Source organism: Vulpes vulpes, chromosome 5 (assembly GCF_048418805.1).
Source record: "Vulpes vulpes isolate BD-2025 chromosome 5, VulVul3, whole genome shotgun sequence".
NCBI classification, from domain to species: domain Eukaryota; kingdom Metazoa; phylum Chordata; class Mammalia; order Carnivora; family Canidae; genus Vulpes; species Vulpes vulpes.
Window position 1 is genome coordinate 65984818 of NC_132784.1, and position 22964 is coordinate 66007781.

General features: G+C 50.4%; 3 protein-coding genes across 28 annotated transcripts in view; 2 read left to right on the forward strand and 1 right to left on the reverse strand.

Annotated features, from left to right (window-relative positions):
* The window catches only part of TOP6BL (TOP6B like initiator of meiotic double strand breaks), a 106470-nt gene extending 95005 nt beyond the window's left edge, over positions 1 to 11465 (forward strand). For all 3 annotated transcript variants that reach the window (XM_072758491.1, XM_072758492.1, XM_072758490.1), the window contains 3 exons: positions 6604 to 6676; positions 11027 to 11220; positions 11305 to 11465. In XM_072758491.1, coding sequence (XP_072614592.1) covers positions 6604 to 6676; positions 11027 to 11220; positions 11305 to 11370 — 333 coding nt within the window. In that variant the 3' untranslated portion in view covers positions 11371 to 11465. The remainder of the gene's footprint in view (positions 1 to 6603; positions 6677 to 11026; positions 11221 to 11304) is intronic.
* RCE1 (Ras converting CAAX endopeptidase 1) lies at positions 11445 to 14712 on the forward strand. 3 transcript variants are annotated; one of them, XM_026004330.2, is made up of 8 exons: positions 11445 to 11785; positions 11920 to 12022; positions 12116 to 12199; positions 12457 to 12535; positions 13063 to 13230; positions 13358 to 13429; positions 13699 to 13761; positions 14047 to 14712. In XM_026004330.2, the coding sequence occupies exons 1-8, from the start codon at positions 11517 to 11519 to the stop codon at positions 14280 to 14282; spliced, it is 1074 nt and encodes a 357-aa protein (XP_025860115.1). In that variant the 5' UTR covers positions 11445 to 11516; the 3' UTR covers positions 14283 to 14712. The 3 variants fall into 3 exon arrangements, with proteins under 3 accessions (XP_025860115.1, XP_025860116.1, XP_072614594.1); XM_072758493.1 differs by having other exon boundaries at positions 11562 to 11785; positions 12120 to 12199; XM_026004331.2 differs by lacking the exon at positions 13699 to 13761.
* A 1751-nt stretch (positions 14713 to 16463) lies between these two features.
* The window catches only part of PC (pyruvate carboxylase), a 100680-nt gene continuing 94179 nt past the window's right edge, over positions 16464 to 22964 (reverse strand). For all 22 annotated transcript variants that reach the window (XM_026004322.2, XM_072758474.1, XM_026004323.2 and 19 more), the window contains 11 exons: positions 21160 to 21304; positions 20716 to 20805; positions 20407 to 20628; positions 19771 to 19927; positions 19035 to 19275; positions 18654 to 18903; positions 18203 to 18447; positions 17940 to 18119; positions 17615 to 17863; positions 17183 to 17323; positions 16464 to 17097 (listed from right to left, as the gene is read on the reverse strand). In XM_026004322.2, the coding sequence (XP_025860107.1) occupies positions 16849 to 17097; positions 17183 to 17323; positions 17615 to 17863; positions 17940 to 18119; positions 18203 to 18447; positions 18654 to 18903; positions 19035 to 19275; positions 19771 to 19927; positions 20407 to 20628; positions 20716 to 20805; positions 21160 to 21304 (2169 nt within the window). In that variant the 3' untranslated portion in view covers positions 16464 to 16848. The remainder of the gene's footprint in view (positions 17098 to 17182; positions 17324 to 17614; positions 17864 to 17939; positions 18120 to 18202; positions 18448 to 18653; positions 18904 to 19034; positions 19276 to 19770; positions 19928 to 20406; positions 20629 to 20715; positions 20806 to 21159; positions 21305 to 22964) is intronic.

Genomic DNA, 22964 nt, shown 5'->3' on the forward strand with positions numbered 1-22964 from the left:
AATGTTCATGGCACCTCTGTCGTATAACCCCAAACTGGAAACAACCCAGTGTCCACAGGTAAATGGATAAATAAATGGTTCATTCAATGGAATACTACTTGGCAATAAAAGGAATGAACTGTTGATATGCACAATAGCATGAATGAATCTCTAGGTAGCCATGCTGAATGAAAAACCTTGAAATATTGGATCAGGTGTGATAGCATCCAGGGGAAAAAAGCACTTACAATACACGAGTATGTACTGTTTGCATTTATATAAAATTTTTTCAAAATACTAAGTAATCTTTAGTTACAGATCAGTGTTTGCTTAAAGATGGGAAGTATAACAGTAAGAAGGAGGGTGCCTGGGTGGCTCAGTCAGTTGAGTGTCTGTCTTCAGCTCAGGTGATGATCCTGGAGTCCTGGGATGGAGTCCCACATAGCATCAGGCTCCCTGCTTAGCACCTCCCCCACTCATGCACTCTCCCTATCTCTCTCAAATAAATAAATAATCTTTAAAAAAGTTGGAGGAAATGATCATGAAGGTCAGAGGAAACTTTTGAGGGTGATGGATATGTTTGTTATCGTGATTGGGATGATGGTTTCACAAATATGTATATGTGCCAAAACTTAACTTAATTGTACATCTCACATAAATGCAGTTTATTGTAAGTAAGTTATATTCCAATAAAGTTGCTATAAAAAATTACACTGTTTCTGACAGCATAATAGGGCCTTTTGCACTTCTACTTCTCTCCCTCTCCTACTTTAGTTTGCCTGTTTGGCGAAGTTTAGGTGTCCAGACACTCAAGGATCACAGCATCTCATCGATTTGCTTATCCTCCTCTGGTTTGTAGTCAGAAAAGCTAGAGGACAGGAGTGAATCCCCGTAAATGCTCCCTTCACCACACCTTTTATGTACCTTCTAGGAAGCACTTTAGCATGCATCCACCATTCCAGCAAGAGTGGTTTCCCTGCAACTTGGAAAGCTGTTGTCCCTAACTTGAACAAACAAATTTCCACAAACTTTAAGGCTTAAAAACACCAAAATTTATTATCTCACAGCTCTGGAGTTTAGAAGTCTGAAATCAGGAGCACCTGGGTGGCTCAGTTGGTTAGCCTTTGGACTCTTTTTTTAACACTTTTTTTTTAAGATTTTATTATTTATTAATGAGAGACACAGAGAGAGAGGCAGAGACACAGGCAGAGGGAGAAGCAGGCTCCATGCAGGGAGCCCGATGTGGGATTCAATCCCCAGTCCCCAGGATCATGCCCTAGGCTGAAGACAGTGCTAAACCGCTAAGCCCCGCCCCACCCAGGCTGCCCTAGCCATTGGACTCTTGATCTCACTTGAGGTCTTGATCTCAAGCCCAGCATGGAGCCTACTTAAAAAAATAAAATAAAAAAGATGAAATCCGAAATCAAAGTTTTAGGAGAACCATGCTTCCTCCAAAGGCTCTAAGGATCCTTCCATTCCCCTTCCAACTTCTGGTGGCTCCAGATATTCCTTGACTTACAGCCACAACACTTCAGTCTGTGCCTCCATCTTCACATGGCCCTTTTTTCCTATGTCTGTCAGATTTCCGTCTGCCTCTTTTATAAGGATACCTGTCATTGGATTTAGGGCCTACTCTAAATTCATGATGGTCTTATCTTGAGATTCTTAATTACTTTTGAAAAGACCCTTTTTTCCAAATGAGGTCACATTTATAGGTTCTGGGGGTCAAGGCTTGGACATTCCTTTTTGGGCGTCTCACTACATTCACTACAGCTATCCACACCTTTCGATTTCTAGGGATGGGTTCAGGGTAAGCATGTGCCATTATCATAGGACCTAGGATGTATGTGGGTAGGATCCAGAAGTGTTCAGCCTGTGAAGACCTTTTGCTTGAGCCTTTCTGATAGCACAGTGAGAACTCATAAGGAAATGATATGACCTCTTTTGCCCCATTCTGTTGCCATAGTGATGGCTCATAGCCTCAGGGCTATTTATAGCCCAATTAATTTGGCAGATGGCTAGTGAACTCAAGGTCTTATCCAGTAGTCATAGGTCTTGGAAGAAAGGAACATTTGTTGAATCCTTAATCTGTGCCAAGATTTCCACTTTAATACTACAAAGATCCTAAAAAAAAAGGTTGTAGTTTCCCATTTTATAGATGACTAAACTGGTTAGAGAATTTTCCTGATTGGCTCAGAATCACATAGTCAGCAAATGGCAAGGCTAGGCTCTCCTGGTACCAAAGCCTAGTAACCTTATTACCACATAAGACTGGTATAGGAATGTTCCACACCATATAGCCCAGGGAAGATGGGTGATCAGAGGCACTCATGAGCAGAACCTGTCTGCACTCAAGATCATTAGTTTCCCTCTGGTGAGGTCTTTTTTTTTTTTTTTTTTTAAGTGATAAATAACTTGGTAGTGGCACAAGAGTGGCACCCAGTGGCTTAGCTAAAAACTACAAGATCAATGATGAAAGGTCAAGTTCTTTTACCTCTAGACCAGTCCCAGTTTCCATTTTTAAACAGAATAGAATAGTTGACCTCTTGAATAATAGAGAATAAAACCATCCATTATATTTTTGTTATATGGTTTTATTAAATGGATATTACATGATTTATGGAGTAGAAAAAATGAGAAAATATGTATTTAGGTTTATAGAATATATTTAGGAAAATGCCATTCCAGGAGTGGAGATTTATAGCCTGGGTGTGAGAACATAAGACAGTGGGCCATGAAAGAGCAGACTAGACAGTTCTCCAGGGCTAGTGTCATAGATGTGCATAGCGGCTAAGAACATAAACCCATAATAAACAGGAGCAGTAACAGGGAGGTAGTTTTGTCAGGAAAGGTATTGTTTCTCTGGAGGAGTAGACCAGAATTAAATATCTCACAGTGTTAAATCCCAGGAGGTATGAAGATAGGGTTGTCTCATCTGGGGGAACTGATGAAGGGTGTGCAAGAAGTCCTCTAGGGCTGAGAGCTTTATATCTGAGTGTGGGTTATTTCCTTGGTGATACCAGCTTCAGGGTAGTAGAAGGATTTGTCTAGTACATGAGACTTTCCAGGCAAGAATGAAGTAAAAGAGTCAAGCTTTCTCTCAAAGAAGAAAAAAATTGTCTGGAAGTTTTCTTAGTACTGTTTTTTTTTTTTTTTTCCCACACCATTAGGGCTATCTTTACTCTTCTTTGTTCCTTGGAATGTACTTAGAAGTTGAGACTTGATTTAGTAAAGAATTCATGATAATTTTTTATTGAGTTGCAATTCACATACCATAAAATCTACCCTTTTAAAAAAGATTTTATTTATTCATTTGAAAGAGGAGGATAGAAAGCATGAGCAGGGGGAGGGGCAGAGGTAGAGAGGGAGGCAGTCTCCCCACTGGGCAACAAGTCTGACCTGGAACTCTGATCCCAGCACCCTGAGATCATGACCTGAGCTGAAGGCAGATGCTTCACCGACTGAGTCACCTAGATGCCCCCAAACCTACCTTTTTAAAAAAGATTTTTTTATTCATGAGAGACAGGAAGAGATAGGCAGAGACATGGCAGAGAGAGAAGCAGGCTCCATGCAGGGAGCCCAACATGGGACTCCATCCCGGGTCCCCAGGATCATGCCCTGGGCTGAAGGCGGCACTAAACTGCTGAGCCACCCAGGCTGCCCTACCATTTAAAATTGTACAGTTCAGTGACTTTAAGTATATTCATTGTGTTATGTAGCATTCACCACTAAATTCCACAATATCCCCATCATGCCAAAAAGAAACCATGTACCTATTTGTAGTCAGTCTCAATTCCCCTTTCTACCATCCCCTGGCAACCACCAGTCTGCTTTCTGTCTCCATGGATTTGCCTATATGGGTATTTCATGTAAATAGAATCACATAATAGGTAGTCTTTTGTGTCTGACTTCTTTCACTAAGCAAAATGTTTTCAAGATTCATCCATGGTTAAAAAAAAAAAAAGATTCATTCATCCATGGTGTAGCATGTGACAATGCTTAATTCCTTTTTATGGTTGGATAATATCCTTTTGTATGGATATACCACATTTTTTCTATCCATTCATCAGTTGACGGGCATTGTGTTACTTGCACCTTTTGGCAATTATGAATAATGCTGTGAACACTTATGGGTGGACATATGTTTGTAATTTTGGTTATATATCTAATAGTAGAATTGCTGGGTTATATGATAACTCTGTTTAACTTTTTTCTTTTTTTAAAAGATTTTTAAAAAAATTTCATTCACTTTTTTTTATAATTTTTATTTATTTATGATAGTCACACACACAGAGAGAGAGAGAGGCAGAGACATAGGCAGAGGGAGAAGCAGACTCCATGCACCGGGAGCCCGATGTGGGATTCGATCCCGGGTCTCCAGGATGGCTCTCTGGGCCAAAGGCAGGCGCCAAACTGCTGCGCCACCCAGGGATCCCTCATTCACTTTTTTAAAGATTTTATTTATTCATGAGTGAGAGAGAAAATAAGAAACATAGGCAAAAGGAGAAGCAGGCTCCATGCAGAGAGCCTGATGTGGGATTTAATCCTAGGACCCCAGGATCACAACCTAAGCCAAAAGTAGACCACTGAGCCATGGGGTGCCCCTCTTTTTAAAAGATTTTAAGTAATTTCTGTACCCAACATGGGGCTCGAATTCACAACCCTGAGATCACAAGCCACACAGCTTACCAGCTGAGCCAGCCAGGTGCCTCACTATGTTTTAACTTTTTGAGGAACTTTTTAAAAGATTTCATTCATTTATTTGACAGAGCGTGAGAGCACATAAGCAGGGGGAGCAGCAGGCAGAGGGAGAGGGAGAAGGAGGTTCCTCGCTGAGCAGGGCGCCTAATGCGGGGCTCAATCCCAGGACCCCAGAATCATGACCCCAGCTGAAGGCAGCCGCTTAACCAGCTGAGCCACTCGGGTGCCCCCTTTTGAGGAACTTTTAAACTCTTTGCTAAACTGGCCACTTTACTTTCCCACCAGCAATGTGTAACAAATGGTTTCAGTTTTTCCACATCTTCATGGTATTGTCTATTATTACTGTTATTCTATTTACTTGTTTTATTACTATTATTATTACCACCACCATCCTAGTGGGTGTAAAGCTGTTTTGATTTGCATTTCCCTAATGAATAATGATGTTGAGCATCCTTTTGTGGGCGTATTGACCATTTGTATCTCTTCTTTGGAGAAAGGTCTCCAAATCTGATAACCATTTTTAATTAGGCTATTATTTTATTGGTGCCTGAGACTGCAGGTGCCAGGCACTATTGTTGAAGTATAAGAGTTCTTTATTCTGGATTCAACACAATTGAATCAGATACAATTTGCAAATATTTTCTCCCATTCCTGTGGGTTGAATTTCTTTATAGTGCCCTTTGAAGCACAAAAGTTTTTAATTTTGATGAAGAGGATGTCTATTTTTATGTACTTGTGTTCTTGAAAAACCAGAAGCTAGAATTGGGTTCTGATCTTAGTAAGAAATTTTGTTTCTCTGTCCAAATTGAACCAAGAGTGGCAAGGCTTTGAAAGGCAACAGAGGACCACAAAATGTACCCTGTGGTTTCCCAGGTTTGACCTCGGTCTGTTATAGTTTGAGTACTTACCTATGCAAGACACCATGCTAGCTGTAAAGGGATGCAGGCACAGTGAACCTTACCCTTCAAGGAATTTAAAGTATGGAAAATAGGGTGCCTTGGGTGGCTCTGTCAGTTAAGTGTTTGACTTTCTTTTTTAATTTTTATTTATGATAGTCACACACACACAAAGAGAGAGAGAGAGAGAGAGAGAGAGGCAGAGACATAGGCAGAGGGAGAAGCAGGCTCCATGCACTGGGAGCCCGACGTGTGGGATTCGATCCCGGATCTCCAGGATCGCGCCCTGGGCCAAAGGCAGGCGCTAAACTGCTGCGCCACCCAGGGATCCCCTTTTTTTTTAAAGAGTTTATTTATTCATGAGAGACAGAGAGAGGCAGAGACACAGGCAGAGGGAGAAGCAGGCTCTATGCAGGGAGCCCGACATGGGACTCAATCCTGGGACTTCAGGATCACACCCTGAGCTAAAGGCAGCACTAAACCGCTGAGCACCCAAGCGTCCCTAAGTATTTGACTCTTTATTTCAGCTCAGGTCATGATCTCAGGGTCCTGGGATCAAGACCTACATCAGGCTCCACACTGGGTATGAAGTCGGCTTGAGGTTCTGCCCCCCACCAACCCCGCTTGGGAGTTCTCTCTACACACACACACACACACACACACACACACACACTTTTTTTTTTTTTTTTTTTTTAGAAATAATGTGGAAAACAGGCAGATAAAAATGATAAACAAGGGCAGGCAGTGCATCTTCAGAGCCAAAGGAGCAGGGTAGTTGGTAAACAAGTGACCAGAGTGCAGAGGAAGAAGGAAATGCCTAAAGTGCCTGGGATGAGCTGCAAATGCTCTGACAAGAGGAAGCCTTGATTAGGGCGGGGTAGGGGGACTCCCATGAACCAAGAGGAAGTAGAGTTCCAGGTAAGGGAGGATAGCCCTGTGAGTTCTACAAGCTACCAGGCACTCTCTCTCACTGGGGCTTGTTCATGTTCCTACAAAACTCACTTAGTACTTCTGATTTTTAAAACAGCTACTCCCAGAGAAAAATGCAGAGCAGAGCACAGAGGATGCACATGAAAACAGCAGCCCTGAGCAACTTGCAGGTAAGGCTTCAGCTTTTCAGGTGAATCCAGACCAACACTCAGAAGTAAAAAATGTTGACTTCAAGCTTTCAAGCTACACCTTCCTCTACAGCAAAATCCTGAGATTTAGTTGGCTCCCACCACCACTTTGGGTGTTCCCGGACAGCGGTGGGGGAAGGGCATTCCCTCCCCAAAGCTGGTATGATAGAACTAGAAATTTCTCATAAATTTTGTGCAGTTAAAGATAGTGGCACATGAAGGGGCAGGTCCCTGAATTCAGCTGGTTCCTTTGTGTCTTTTCTCCATCATTACTGCTGGTACTGCAGCTCTCCCTAATTTTGGTTACTCCTCTGGGGCTCTGGAGGCTACTCCTGGGCACAGAGCACCACCTCAACTTTGATGTATATTACAGGGAGTTGTTGCGTGTGATGTTGGTGATTATATTGGTCTTTCCACCCTCCCTCCAACACTTACACAGTGGCAGAAGGTGTGTATATGGCTGGAAATAATCACAGCCACTGGTGCCTGAGCCTGAGAGTCCAGGTGTCAGGCACTATTCGGAGGTTTTCATTATTTTTAAAAAGATTTATTTTGGAGGGAAAATGTGAGCATGAGCACATGGGGGGGGGGCAGAGAAATTTAAGCAGACTCCCCACTGAGCACAAAGCCCAATGTGGGGCTCAATCTCATGACTCTGAGATCATGACCAGAGCTGAAATCAAGAATCAGACGCTTAACTGAGCCACCAACGTGCCCCAATTCTGAGCTTTTAAAATGGAGTAATGCTCTTAATTCTCAAAACAATCCTATGAGGTAGTGTTACTATTCTTATTTTATAGATAAGGAAACTATTGTCAGCAAAATTACTGGAGGTCACGCAGGGAGTAAGTGGAGAGCCAGAGTTCAAACCCACGTGGCCTAGCTCCAATCTGTCTTCACACAGCCAAGACTACCAGGGATGCATTGTCAAAACTATGTGGACTTGAGGGAATTTGGGGACTGATTCTAGCATCCATACTTTGTTGGTAAAATTCCTCTTTCCAGGGTCACAACTACAACATGCTGCATGTTGTCCAGACTAGGCCTAAGAGGTGTTCCTGAATCATTTTGTCAGTTGAACCTTGTTTTAAATGTGGTAGGGGCTGTTGCTACTGAAAAGAACTCTGCAGTGAAGGCTTGTATAAAGCAAAGAATCTATTTTTATACAGATTTGGAGATTTAAAAGAATGGATGTATACCACATACAATTCAGTATTTATGCAGCAAAGAGTAAAAAAATACTTTTTTAAAAGGAAGAACTTAGTATTTTATCCAGCACCTGCTGTGGACCCAGGGGAGGGGATGCTAAACTTGTCCACAGTGACCACTGTGACAATGGCCCCCTTTCACAAGAGACCACCCAGGCTCAGAGGTTGCTTTGCAGGAAAATAATTTCATATGCTGTCTCTATGTACAATATAAGCCTTAAAACCTAGGCATTTATAATCTGGTAGAACCACTGGAAGACTGCTTGAGCTGCTCTGCTTTACAAAGCTGCAGCTCTAGTCACCATCAATTCTATGTCCCATGTCCCCACAGTTCTGCTAAAGAAAATAAGTTAGATGATGCCACCATGCATCCATGGTCTGTTCACTCAGGAGCCTTTAGCCATCAGTCCTTTACATCATCTTCCTCGCCTTCTTGTCAGCGGCTACTCCATTCTTTAAAATATCTACCCAGCCTCTGCCTACTGACTTCGTGCCCAAACTATGTCAGTGTGGCATTAGCCCTATTGCTTTCTCAGGACTTACTTGCATCACCACCATTTCTGCACCTTTAGTTTCTCTTCCGAGTTCTGTCCCCTCAGCAGGGCAATCCCTTGTTACTTAAAGAGGAAATATCCCGTGATCTTGAACTACTTTTTCTCTCCATCACATCTCAGCCATGGTTCTCAAAAAAGCAAGCTGTTTCCTCTCCTTTTTTCCTCCCATTCTCTAATTCTTCTTTTAAAAAAGTTTATTTGAGAAACACACAAGTGAGAGAGAGCATGAGGTGGAGGAGGGGCAGAAAGAGAGGAAGAAGCAGGCACCCTGCTGAGCAGGGAGCTCAATGCAAGACTTGATCTCATGACTCTGGGATCATGACTTGAGCTGAAGGCTTAACCGACTGAGCCACCCAGGTGCCCCCCAACTTCTAATTCCAACCCAGGCACTTGCTTTCTCTGTGGCCTCTGCACTGCAAGGTCTCGTTTGGGAAGACTTCCTAAGTACCAAATTGTATATTTATTTTTACTGTGCCTGAACTATTTATAGAATTCATTCAGCACTGTAAGACTGTGACTCACCTCATTCTCCCCTCTGATCTTTCAACTTAGCTTCCTTTGGCCACCCCTCAGCAGTGCTTGTATAGCACTCCTTCCCTAGCTGCTCTCTTCTATCCCAGGCATTGAACCTTGCTCTGGGCTCAAGACTTTCCAGTTGGCATGAACAGCCCAGGCCTCTCTTGAGTGCCAGGTGGGAGATAAATCTGCTTACTAGGCAGCTTCATGTGGAGGTCCCACTGGTACCTCTGTGAGGATTAATAGCACCACTTCCCATCCAGTTTTTCACATCTAAAATGAGATTCATTCAAGATGCCACTCATTCTCATGTATTACACCTAGTCTCGCACCAAGGCCTGTTGATTTGGCCTCAGTTGACCCCTAGGGGTGCCTGTGTCCATTCTTGCTGCCTTCACTGTCCTGAGGTTTTGAGGACTTTCTCTTTTTTGTCTCTCCTTTTTCTTTCTCCTTCTCTCTTCCTCTTTTTCTTTTTCTCCTTTTCTTTCCTTTTTCTCTCTCCTTTCTCTCCTCTCTCCTTTCTTTCCCTTTCTCTTTTTTTTGCTCTCTCCTCTTTCTCCTTTCTTTTTCTTTCTCTTCCCCCTCCTTCCTCTTTCTTTCTGATTTGAGAGAGCGAGAGAGTAGAAGAGCATGTGCCTGCATATGCCCAAACACGCAGTGGGGAGGAGCAGAAGGTGAGGCAGAGTCTTAAGCAGACTCCAAACTGAGCACAGAGCCCCATGTGAGGCTTGATCTCATGACTCAGATTAAGAACTGAGCTGAAACCAAGAGTCGGATGCTCAATTGATTGTACCACCTAGGCATCCCAAGGTCTTCCTATTTCTAATTTGACACTAAGCTACACCTTTGACATAATAATCACTCTAAAATAGAAAATTAAAATCTCCAGTGCTTATTAAAATTCTTCAGTTTCCTACAGATAAAAATCGTTTTCTTAGTCTTCGGATTCCTACTAACCCCTTCAGATTCATCTCCTAGGGACCCCCCCCCCCCATTTTGCATTTTATGCAGGATACTAATTAATGCCTTTGGGTATTTGCCTTTCTGCCTGGAATTCCTTTCCTTTCCCTTGTTGGTCTGGCCTATTTCTCTTCCTTTAAAACCCAGCTCTGAAGGGATCCCTGGGTGGCGCAGCGGTTTGGCGCCTGCCTTTGGCCCAGGGCGCGATCCTGGAAACCCCGGATCGAATTCCACGTCGGGCTCCCAGGGCATGGAGCCTGCTTCTCCCTCTGCCTGTGTCTCTGCCTCTCTCTCTCTCTGTGACTATCATAAATAAATCAAAAACAAAAAAACAAAAACCCAGCTCTGAGGGCAGCCCCTGTGGCGCAGCGGTTTAGCGCCGCCTGCAGCCTGGGGTGTGATCCTGGAGGCCTGGGATCGAGTCCCGCATCCGGCTCCCCTGCATGGAGCCTGTTTCTCCCTCCTCCTGTATCTCTGCCTCTCTCTCTATCATAAATAAATAAATCTTTAAAAAACAAAACAGCTCTGACTTCTCCTCAGGGAAACCTTCACCTCTAGGAATGGTTAGCAGCTTTATTCTATGTTCTATCCCTGGGCTTCATACACACTTCTGCATCCCTCCTGGCATTTGCTAGCTTCACCCAGGGAACACCTCATTGAGCTACATTCCCAGGACCTGCTCAAAAAGAATCTATGGATCCTAACTCACTTTAAATCTGCACACGTGCATCAGTTAATAGTAGGGAGAATGCCACTGGGCATTGCTCAAAGCACTGTGAGTTATGAAGGGAGAGGTGATGCTGGCTTTCAGGCAAGGAGGTCACAGCGTGGCAGGGAGGAGCTGGTTAGTGCAGACTCCACGAGGAATCTGTATGCAGATGAATTGAGTGGATGCGAGCCCCAAGTAAAACTGAAACGATTCTGCAGTCTCAGCCTTAATTCCCAGAGCTGCCAGGTTTTGATTGAGACCTGTTTGAAAGGAATTTGAGGTGGGAGGGCTAAGAGGGGGGACCAGCTCCTCCCTCTCTCCTGCCTTTGGTGTCTTTCTAGCACAGGGTCGCGGGCGCAAGGTAAGTGGGCTTGTTTTCGTCTAGGGACCGGCGGGCAAGTGGAAAACAAGACACTCAAAAGGGGCAGCCTGCCGCGGGGCATGAAGGAGACGCGGACCTTCCCCTCTGCCAAGGCCTCGAGGCAGTCAGAGGCCGCCGCGTGCCGCACGGAGCCCACAAGGGCAGGGACCTCCCCGACATCTGGCGGGAGCAGGGAGAGTCCCGGGGGCGGCCTGGAGGTAACCGGGCGAGGGCCGCGCAGGGGAGGGAAGAAACGGCCGCTGTCGACGGGTCCTCATCCCGGGCTCCCTTTCCTCCCGCAGGACTCGCTCTGGCTGCAGGAGGTCTCCAATCTGTCCGAGTGGCTGAACCCCGGCCCTGGGCGCTAAGCTGGGGTGCCCTCCCGGCGCTTCCACAGCTGCCGGGCGGCTGTTCGGGCCGCGTGCTGTCTGTTGTTCAATAAACCAGCTCTGTGTGCGCCGCATCTGTTTCACTGTTGGGGGCGAGGGCGGGGGCTGGGTGCCCGCGCTGCCCGATGACGTCACTCGCACGTCCGGCAGGGCGCGGGTCGAGCGGCGGCGGGATCGCGTCATTGGTGCGCGCCGCGGGTCCGGGCGCGATGGCGGCGCTGGGCGGGGATGGGCTGCGCCTGCTGTCGGTATCGCGGCCGGAGCGGCAACCCGAGTCGGCGGCCCTGGGCGGTCCAGGCCCTGGGCTGTGCTGCTGGGTGTCAGTGTTCTCCTGTCTCAGCCTCGCCTGCTCCTACGTGGGCAGCCTCTACGTCTGGAAGAGCGAGCTGCCCAGGTGCGGGGGCTGCGCGCGCGGCCAGAACCCGCGCCTCCGCGAGGCGGGGCTGTGGGCGGAGCTTGGGCGAAGTGGGGGCGGGGCCGCGCTGTCCAGAGTCTGTGGGCCCCCAGAACTTACTGCTCCCTCCGTAGGGACCACCCTGCCGTTATCAAGCGGCGCTTCACTAGCGTCCTGGTGGTGTCCAGTCTCTCGCCCCTCTGCGTGCTACTTTGGAGAGAACTCACAGGCATCCAGGTGCGAAGGAGGCGGGGCAGAGGGCAAGAGGGGGAGGATCTCAGGGGTCTTTTAGAAGAGTGCAAGACTGATGCCTCCTTTCCTGTGGCTCAGCCAGGCACATCCCTGCTCACCCTGATGGGCTTCAGGCTGGAGGGCATTTTCCCAGCGGCACTGCTGCCCTTGCTGCTGACCATGGTGAGTGCTCGTTTTATTTTTCTCGTTATTAGCATGATGTTCCTGTCCATGGCCTTTTTTTTTTTTTATCCTCATTGTGCCTATCTTTTGACTGATGGGCAACATAAATTGTGGATGGTCCTTGGCTGTTGGTTATACATGGGTGGGAGATCTTCGCTCAGAACAGGAAGCTTGAAATCTCATGAGGCTTTTGCTGGGCAAGGGTAGTGGATTTTGGCTTAAGCCTTTCCTTTGATCGCTTGTTTTTCTATTCCCAGATCCTTTTCCTGGGCCCACTGATGCAGCTCTCTATGGATTGTCCATGTGACCTGGCAGATGGCTTGAAGGTTGTCTTAGGTGAGTCCTTAGGGCTTAGGGAGAAAGTAGGCACAGGCAGCCCAGCACAGTGGAGCAAGAGAATAAGTGGGCTCATGGTGAGACTTAGATTTGAGATGTATGAGTTACTCTTCGTTTCCTTATCAGTAAGATGGGAGCATGTAGCAGACAGCCTGTAAGAGTTGCTTTGACAGGCCCCTAGGAATCCCCAGCAGTACTTTGTGTGGACTGATGAAAGTTGCTTTCTCTTTTAATATTTGGCTTTTTCAAACCAGAGCTGGTCTTGAGTTATGATTTTGATGTTTCCAGAATTTACTACCAGAATACCCTGCCTTAGCTACTAATACTTTTCCTTTCAGCCCTCTTAAAACATTGTTTTAGCTTTGTGTGATAACAAAGCTTGACTCTTTATCTGTTCTCAGGAGCATTGATGCCTAATCTGAGTTTGGCTAAGGAAAGATTGTGGGAGAGGGACCCTTGGGGACTCTAGGATCTTTTTGTTCTATAGCTAGTCACTAATTCTTGGTCCTGAATCCCCCCACCTTCAGCCCCTCGCTCCTGGGCCCGCTGCCTCACAGACATGCGTTGGCTGCGGAACCAAGTGATCGCACCCCTGACAGAGGAACTGGTATTCCGGGCCTGCATGCTGCCCATGTTAGCACCATGCACGGGCCTGGGCCCTGCCGTGTTCACCTGCCCACTCTTCTTTGGAGTTGGTGAGTTTGTCTAACCTGGTCCTTTTGAGATGTTCCCAGCATGAGAGCCAAAAATGGGGTTTGGAGCAAGGGCGTGGCCTATAAAGCAGGCATGAGGAATGTGACATGGTTCTTGCCTTTCTCGCAGCCCATTTTCACCACATTTTTGAACAGCTTCGTTTCCGCCAGAGCAGTGTGGGGAGCATCTTCTTGTCTGCAGGTGAGTCCTAGAAAGCTTGCTTGGGGCAGTCCTGGGTTGGGGTGTGTAAGGGTGTCCCCAATAGCCATTCTGGAGGAAGACTTGGGGACAGAGGGCTCTAGTACTGGAAGGGCCCCTGCCGTGGGAGTTGGGGTGTAGAGGACAGCCATAGGTGCTGGGGCAGGCAGCCACTGCCCTCAGGGGGAAGGGGATGTCTCTGGCTGATGGGTGTGCAGTGTTGGGGCAGAAGAGCATACAGGTGTGGTCACTCGAGGCCTCCCCGTCTCCAGCGTTCCAGTTCTCCTACACAGCTGTCTTCGGTGCCTACACTGCTTTCCTCTTCATCCGCACAGGTTGGTCCTCAGTCTCTCACGGGTCCCCCTGGGGGCTCAGGGGTCCACAGGAGAGGGTGGGAGAATGGGAATGCTGTGTTTGTTGTAGGAGTGACAAGCTTCTTCTGCTTTGGTCTTTGAGACAGACAGAGCCAGGGCTTTTGGTCTGGTGAGGTCTGAGAGGTGGAAGGGAGCAGGGGCCATATGGTGTGTGTGGGTAGTCCTTGATCTATTTCAGGGATATGGGTGATTAGCCCTGGGAGGTGGTGGGGATGCTCCATAAGCTGCTCTGTCTCCCCTCCGTAGGACACCTGATTGGGCCAGTTCTTTGCCACTCCTTCTGCAATTACATGGGCTTTCCTGCTGTATGTGCGGCCCTGGAGCATCCGCAGAGACGGCCCCTGCTGGCAGGCTATGCTCTGGGTGTGGGACTCTTCCTGCTTCTGCTCCAGCCCCTCACGGACCCCAAACTCTACGGCAGCCTTCCCCTTTGTGTGCTTTTGGAGCGAGCAGGGGACTCAGAGGCTCCCTTGTGCTCCTGACCCATGCTCCTGTACATGCTCCTATGAACTCTCACGGGCTCCCCAGCCCCTCCCCATCAAGGGGTACTGCAGAGGGGAGGAGCTGGCTGGGGTCCCCGAGATCTCAGGAATTTTTGTAGGGGATTGAAGCCAGAGCTAGTTGAATCCCAGGGACCAAGAGAAAGGAGCAGATATCCAAAGGGTGCAGCCCTTCTCCAAAGGAGGTTGAGGAGCAGCTGGGAGGGGACAAGGGGCAGGTCCTAGGAGCCGTGCACTCCCTTCCTCACTTTGGACTGCTGCTTTTCTGAGCTCCTCTGCCCCCTTCTGCCTCTGAAAAGCTGCTCGGGGGTGGAATTTATAAAATCCCTCCCCCCAACTTCCCAGGGTTTTCTCATTGTCTTTTTGCATCAGGACTTTGTATTGAGATATTAAAGAGATTTAACTTGGGTAACATGGCCTTGGACCTTTGGGAATCGATCTACTTGGGGTCTTGTGAGTGTGCCTGCCACCTGTCTTGGCTACCTTGTACACTACCCTCTGGGAAGTTCAGCCTGGTAGACATAGTTCCCTGAAGTAAAGGATAGAATGGGGTCCTCTGGCTGCCTTGGGTCTGTAGCTTTCTCCTCTCTTAGCCACACCCCAACTCCTAGCACAGGTGGGCCTGGGACTGCAGGTGCCAGGTGTGAGCTCAGCACAACCTAGCACCTGTGTCTTGGCTACCAGAGTCAGGGAATGAAACCTAGGCCCGGACCCCAGTGATGGAACCTCCAGCCTCCAAAGGGTAGAGGGTTGACTGTGGGGCCTCCACCAGGACCTGCCCAAAGTCTACCAGCCTCAGGTTGCACAAGCAAGAATAAACATTCAAAATGGTAAAGGAACCAGCTCAGAGTCACCTGGGAGTAGAAGCTTTTCTGCTTGGACCTCTGCCACTGTGCTGCTAGTCTGGTCCCTAGAGGAGCTCAGAGCAAAGGCTGCAGCCCTGAGAGTAGCAAGGACCCTGCTGAGCAGCACTGGAACTCAGGGTTCTTTCTTAGAACTCTCTAGTTCCTTCCTCTTGATTTTAGAATGGTTTCCATGTTTTTATTACCCTGCCCCTGGGTCTTTACTTTTTTAAAAGAATATTATACTCTCAGTTCTCACTCAAAACTGAAGGAGGCTGTCCCTAGTCTCATCCCCTGAGGCTGGTGGTTGAAAGGAAATGGAAGTGCAGTCGCTCCCCAGGGTACCCCCAATTTGGCTGTGACTACACTACATGCACCTGGATCTAAAAGGTCATCATGATAGTCACACACCTACCTTGCTATGGAGAGCTTTCTTGTCTTCCACCTGTGTAGCATCTGTTGGGGAGGTAGAGGGGGTGAGCATGGGCCTGTTTTAGAGTGTATCTTTGGGATCTTGAAGTCCAAAGAGGAGAAAGCCCAAAACCACCCGCAAAGAGCACTGTGCTGGCAGGGTGCTGGGGGTGAACTGCCTGCCTGGTTCCCCGGAGATTGTGCTCTACCTCTTCTTCATGCTCCTGCTCAGGAATTACCTAGCACCCCTATTTCTTCACCTTCCCTGTGGAGTTTGGGGGTGGGCAGCAGTACAGTGATGCACGCAGGGTTGCTGTCCTGCAGGTGAGGGATTCTCCCTAAGGCTTAGGAATAGGAATGGGCAGGATTAGATCTGGAGACTCAATCCAGTGCTCCTACTAACCTCCCACTAAAATCCTCACCCACAGGTTCCCACATCCAAGGGTTTTGCCCACCTCCTAGATGTTGGTGCCTGTTTGCATCCAGTCCTGAACTAATGGGGTGGTAGGTTTTCCCTGGTTTTAGGAAGTAAAGCAGTATGGTTGGGAAGCAACTCCACTGACAGCTTGAATATGAATGCTCTGCCTCTTACTAGCTGTGGAGTCCTGGACAAGTTATTTAACCTTCCTAGGACTCCATTTCTCTGTCCATAAAATGGATAACTGATGCCTTGAGTTAATGGGTGTTAAATGCTTATAATAGCCGAAGCTCTCAGTACAGCTAACTAATTCTGTTAGGGTGTGTATACCATAGGCACTCTGTAGTGGCTGAAACCAAGGCCACTATTCTACTCTCCAAGGAGTTAGATAAACTAACCTGCCCTTGCTATGGGGAGTCCCAGTAGGCAGCCCTGCCCCTCTGCTGAGTGGCGCAGGGTGGGGGGTTGGGGTACTGCAGAGGACCCAGCATAGAGGGCAGGGGAAGCCAGTTTTATTGAGCGAAGTTCTCAGGACTTGGAGCCTAGATCTCCCCCTACGAGGTAGCACCCCTAACCTGCTCCCCTGGGTCTTAGGCCCACCTACACACCATCACCTGCAGTCTCCAACAAGGAGAGGAATCTTGTTTGGCAAGAGATGACTATGTGAGCAGCTGTCCAGCAGGGAAAGACAAATGGCTGGAGGAAAGGAATGTGCCACAGCAGGCAGTGTTTCTCCTGCCACAAGCAGCTGAGGACAGGAGCTCCAGGGCTAAGCCTTTCTGCTCTCAGGCATGGGCTGGCCTGGGCCTGCCCTGGCAGCACAGTGTCTATTGAAGGCTTGGGGTGGGGACGGCCAGGCTGCCAATCTGGGGCAAGATCACTCAATCTCCAGGATGAGGTCATCGCCCTCCAGTGTCATGTCTGTGGTTACGTGGACCTTGCGGACAGTGCCCTCCATGGGTGAAGTCACCACAGTCTCCATCTTCATGGCACTGAGCACACAGAGGGGCTGGCCCTTGGCCACCTTGGCTCCAGCTGCCACCTTGATGTCTATCACCTTCCCAGGCATGGGTGCCCCAATCTGGCCCTTCACATCCTTCAGGGCCTTGGGGTGGAAGTGCATTTCCTGTAGACAAGACAAGAGGGGGAGAGACATGAGGCATCGGCCCTACCTGTCCCTACCACCTGGCTGGCCCTAGGAGGGGCTGTACCTTCATGGCCTGAGTGTCCTTGACCAGAATGGACCGCAGCTGTCCATTGAGCTCAAAGAAGACCTGCCTCTGGCCAGCCCGGTTCAGGTCACTTATGGCCAGAGCCTTGATGTGCAGTGTCTTGCCCCGCTCCAGCTCCACCTGCAAGGAGGGCACAGAGACTCAGAGCCAGGGGTCAGGGGCAATAAAACACACCAAGTCTGGGTAGAGCAGCCCCCCAACCCAGTCCCAGGCAAGTCCCTCAACCCTGGATCTCAGCTCTTCACTTGTGAAGGCCTAGCCTCCTCATCTCAAGGGTTTTTTGGGCACCGACAGCTTGTGAGGCAAGGTGACAGCCAAGCCAAAGCCTGGAGCTCTAGATGTGCTAGTGTTCTTAGGGATGCAGGGGTAGGGCTGAGGGGGGGAGTGTAGATAGGGGCCAGAGCTACTCACCTCAAACTCCTCTGCAATTTTGGGTCCCTGCAGGAAGAGGCGGGTATTGAGGCTATCCAGGGGGCCAAAGGTAGCTGTGAAGTCCTTGAAGTGGGCAAAGACGTCTGGATATATGGCTGCTGAGAGCACATCTTCTGGGGTCACCTCCTCCCCATGCCGTTCAGTCAGCTCCTTCTCCAGCAGCTGCAGATCCAGTGGGGGGAGGGAGGCTCCAGGCCGCCCTTCTACCCTTGGCAGGTCCTTTAGCACCTGGGGAGCAAAGCAGAGGGTCAGGCCTGATGCCTGCACCCAGTCTCCACCCTCAGGCTATGCTGGGCCTTCCTACCTTAGAGCGAAGGGGCTCAGGGAACCCCCCGTGGGGAATGCCAATGTAGCCCTGCAGGAACTCCACCACGGAACGGGGGAAGGACAATTCTTCTGCCTGGGCTTCAGCCTCTGCCCGGCTCAGCCCATTCTGTACCATGAACTGGGCCAGGTCCCCCACGATCTTGGAGGACGGGGTCACCTGAGAAGAAAAGCCCCAGGTTGGGATGCTTGGCATCTTATGGAGGCCCAGAGGCAGGGATAAGAGCACTGGGCCTAGCTCACCTTGATGAGATCGCCCAGCATCTGGTTGGCCTCCACATAGGCCTTCTTGACTTCCTTGAACTTGGAGCCCAGCCCCATGCTGTGTGCCTGGAAGTGCAGATTGGTGTACTGGCCCCCTGGGATCTCGTTCTCATACACATCCGAATTGCCAGACTTCATGGTGGCCGTGCAGTCAAAGGCCGCATACAATCCCCGGGCCCCCTCCCAGTACTCACTGTAGTCAAACACACGTTCCAGGGGCACCCCTGCAGGAAGGCCAGGAGAATATGCTAAGTTCCCAGGTGTTCCTCCTCCCAGGACCCCAGAGCCAGCTTAGGTCCCATCTTGGATGTGGGTGATGGAAGACAAAGTCAGGAAAGCTCATCTGGATTCAAGCATAGGCCAGACTCTACTAGAACTAATAAGGTTCACAGCTGCAAGGGAAGTGGCCATGGACTCCCGCTGTTCTTACCTGTGTCCAGGGGAGTCCCTCGGGTGCAGGCCACCAGGGCCCCCATGCTGGGCTGTGAAGTCATCCCGGACATGGAGTCCGATGCCACATCTACCACATCAGCCCCAGCCTGGGCACAGGCCAACATAGCTGCCACACCTGCCCCTGATGTGTCATGGGTGTGGATGTGCAGTGGAAGGTCGGGGAACCGGTCCCTGAGGGAGCTGACCAGCATGGTGCAGGCTGTAGGCTTTAGCAGCCCTGCCATGTCCTGGGGCAAGAAGGAAAGAAAAAGGCTGGTAAGGAGGGGGTGTGATGGGGAGACAGGCTGGGGGTGCGGTGGGGAGGAGAGATGAGTAAGGGGCAAGGGGGAATCCCAGGGTGGGGGGAAGGTCCAGGCACCTTGATACACAGGATATGGGTGCCAGCTCGCACCAGCTCTTCCGCCAAGCCCATGTAGTACTGCAATGAGTATTTGGTGCGGTTGGGGTCGGCCACGTCACCAGTGTAGGAGATGGCAGCCTCCACCACGCCACCAGCATTGCCTGCAGCCTCCATGCCCAGTAGCAGATTTGGCATGTAGTTGAGGGAGTCAAAAACCCGGAAGACGTCCATGCCATTCTCCTTGGCTACCTCACAGAACCTGAGTGGGTAGGAGAGCGCATCCTTCCGATAAGGGTCAACACCATCCCACCCCCTCCTGCACATCCCTCTCTGGCTCTGGCCTGGCAGGGGGAGTGGCACCCCAAGGTGGAAAAGGCCTTCTCTGGGGCAACCTGGCTGGGCAGAGCCACCCTAGGGGCATTGGGCATCCAGCAGAGCTGCCCTGCCCTAGTCATGTACAGTACAGTTCAGTCGGCCCAGGTCAGAAAAATCAGCTGGGGAGTCTTTGCAAGAGTGGCAGTCTGAGGGAAAAGGAGCCCTGAACAAAGGAGTCCTGAGGTCTCCACTGCCCCTGTGAGCTAGAAGTCCTTCCAGTTCTTCTATGATTCTGCACTCCCTGAAATTTCCAGATAGCCGCCCTTGCTGGGTACAGCTAGGAGGCTTGGTGTCAAGCCCTCCATGGGGACCACAGGCCATCTCACTGTGGCCCAACACCCAACCACGCAGTACAGTGCCCACCCGACCCCAGGCTCACTTGAACACCACATTGTCAGGGTAGTTGGTGTAGCCCACAGCATTGGCCCCCCGCAGCAGCATCTGAAACGGGATGTTGGGGATGAGCTCCCGGAGCTCCTGCAGCCGCCGCCAGGGGCACTCATACAGAAAGCGCATGGCAACATCAAACGTGGCTCCTGCACAGGGACCGAGAAGTCCAGGTCAGCCCCTTGCTTCCCTGGGACTCCACCACACCCTGCAGCTCTGCAGCCTAAGCCTCCAGCCCTCGAACCATCCTGTACATCTTCAAGATCTCTCTCAGTCCTATCCCAATCCTTGAAGACTTCCCTTTGCTACTCACTCAGGGTAGCTCAGGATCAGTGACCTCTGTGCCCCCTTTCACCTGCCACCAAGTCTCTGTGCTGTAACTAACAGGCTGGTGGCCGCTCTCTGACCTTGAGCATACCAGGGTCTCAGCTCTGCGACCTCATGCCCAGCACCAGGCCTGCCCAGAGTGGGCACCAGTCATTGCTGAACAAATGAACACCATGCCTTGTTCACTTCTCACTGGTTTCCTTGATGTTAACATCTCCAGCTTCTGGAGTGGCCAGTGGCCACACTGGATACCCAGTGCCTTTCAGGTGCTGTCCCACATTCCCGCCCTCTTCCAGCCTACCTCCCCAGTTCTCTATGCTGAAGAGCTTGCTGAAGTTGTGGGCAACGTAGGGGGCAATCTTTTTGAGATCATGGGTTCGCACACGAGTGGCCAGCAGCGACTGGTGGGCATCTCTGAAGGTTGTGTCCATGAGCAGCAGCCCCTGGTGGTTCCTCACAGCTCGAGCAAAGCCCTCAGGGCCCTCCCGCAGCAGGATGTCTCTGAAACCAGCTGGGGGTGGGCCTAGGGCAGAACTGGGCATCAGCACTCATCCTTCGGGCAACAACCTCCTCTTTGCGTCCCCAAGTTGGCAGAAGGAATCTCACCTACCTATGGGCACCACAGGGACAACAGGGTCCGTGGGGCTGGGGCTGGCCTTGACAGGGATTGGGGTGGTTGGTCCGTTCACCATGACATGACCTAGGAAGAGAGTGGGTAGTGGGGTCAGGACAGGCTGGGGAGTGTCTGAGGGCAGGAATAACAGTAGATGGGCCTGAGGATAAGGGGTTCCTCCAGGATCCCCACTCCTCCAGCTGGCCCCTGTCCTCTCCAAAGCCAGGGCCTCCTGGCTCCAGGCAGTGGGAACCTACTGAGGGCTGTGTGGGCAGACGAGGGGGCACCTCTAAGATCAGGAGCAAGGAAGGTGGGCAAGGTGGGAGAGTGAAGCAGAGGAGGTGGGGTGCAGGACCAAAATGAGGGCAGGGACAGTGGGTGCTAGGAAGCTCTTCTAGACAGGGGCCAGGAGGGGAGAGCAGGGCAGTCTGGGGGCCAGACCGAGGTAGTGCAGCAGCTTCTGAGCCCGGTTCTGCGCAGGCCGCAGCTGGAAAAGCTCCGGGTTCTCATCGATGAACTGGGTGTCCACGGTGCCTGCCAGGAACTGCTGGTTGTTGAGCACATTCTGCAGGAAGGGGATGTTGGTCTGCAGGATAGAGGTGGGTGGGAGGGTGTCATGATGTAGCAGGGATGGGGAGAGAGGAGGCTGAAGGGGCCAGCGTGGGCCAGCATAGCTCCCCCACGTTCCCCAGGATACTAGGCTGAGGTCTGAGGCCTCCCTGTGGGATAACCTCCTCACCCACCCCCTATTCTGGCAGAGTCCTGTAAGTTGTTAGGGGGCTGAGTCCACTTCCTCCCCTCTTGCCCACTCCAGAGCATATGCTGAATCAGCTCCTCCTTCCTAAGGGATCTGGAAATAAGCATCTCCCCTTCACACAACCTAGAAACTTGGTCAGGCCTTTCCCACAGCACCATGACAAAGTAGCTATGCTCACCTTCCCAGCCATGCTTCTTGACAGATGTCCCCTACCTTTAGCAACCCCCTTTCCTGCAACCTCTCACTCCCCACAGCTACACTTTGGTACCCTTGCTAAGATCCCTCCTTGTGGCTATCTCCTGTGGGCTCTTTCCCACCCTTCACTTGCTAATAGCTCCCACCTGGACCTTCTCACCCTGGGCTTCCAAGACCTCTTGCTCTCCTCCCCAGTCCCCACTGGGGGCTCCTTTAACCCCTGCAGGATGGAGTTCTCAGAGCTGTCACTGGGCCTCCTCCTCACACAGCACATTCTCCCTGGGTGGCCTCATCCTGGGCTTCCAGCTTCAGAGCCAAGACCCTAAAGTAGAAATGCCTCCTGGACACCTCTCCTTGCGTGGCCCTCACCCACCTCGTCAAGTCCAAAGTCAGCTTCCTTCACCCAGTCCTCCTCTGCCTTCTGCTGAGTGCCTCACTGTACATCCAGTTACCCAAACCTACACTCCATCGCCCCCAAAACCCACTCCTGTGTCACTGGTCAAGCCAGATGGCTCTACCATGGCCATCTCTAGACTCTATGACCCCTTGTTTCCAGGTCATGCCTTCTGCCACACTTCCAAGTCATGGCCACCTCCAGCCTTGCCAAAGTTGCCTTGTGTTCTCATGCCTCCACTCCTTTGTGCCTGCCTGGGAAGCTCTTCCTGGCAGTCTGAACTTGAAGGCCTTCATCTGTACCTCCCCCTTTTTAGTAGGCTTCTGTGGGGTCAGCTGTTGGAAAGTGCCTCCCTAGGCCTCAGCTTTTGCATGTCTGCCTTCTTCCTACACTTGGGAGCCCTGGGAGCATTGTGCTGCCTTGGGTATCTATATCTGCCCGTTTTGTACACAAGATCCCTCATTTCTGCTCATTAACTTATTGGATAACAGCATGAAGCTGGAGCGGTCCAAGTCCAACCTAGAGGCCACACGGGGGCCTGGAAGCCGGCACACAGAGATGTCCCGTGACTACCAGGCCACGTGGGTGGGATTCCAGCATGCAATGTGCCTGTGACCACACGGCTGTCACTTCAGATAAGGCACCTCCATGTCACCCATTCATGACCTCTGTTGGCAACTTCAACAGGGACTCCAGGCCCTGCATGGGCTGAGGAGCCCTGCTGCTACTCAGAAATTCTACCTGCCCCCCCCCCCCCCACATTGGGCTGTCACCTGGAGGCCCAGATGGGAAGGTTGTCTCCCCCACAGTCATTGCAGACCCAGCCAACATTGCCTCATGCCACTGGTGTGACAGATCTGCCTATCTGTCCCTGAAACTAGTGGCTGCCCCTCCTAAAAA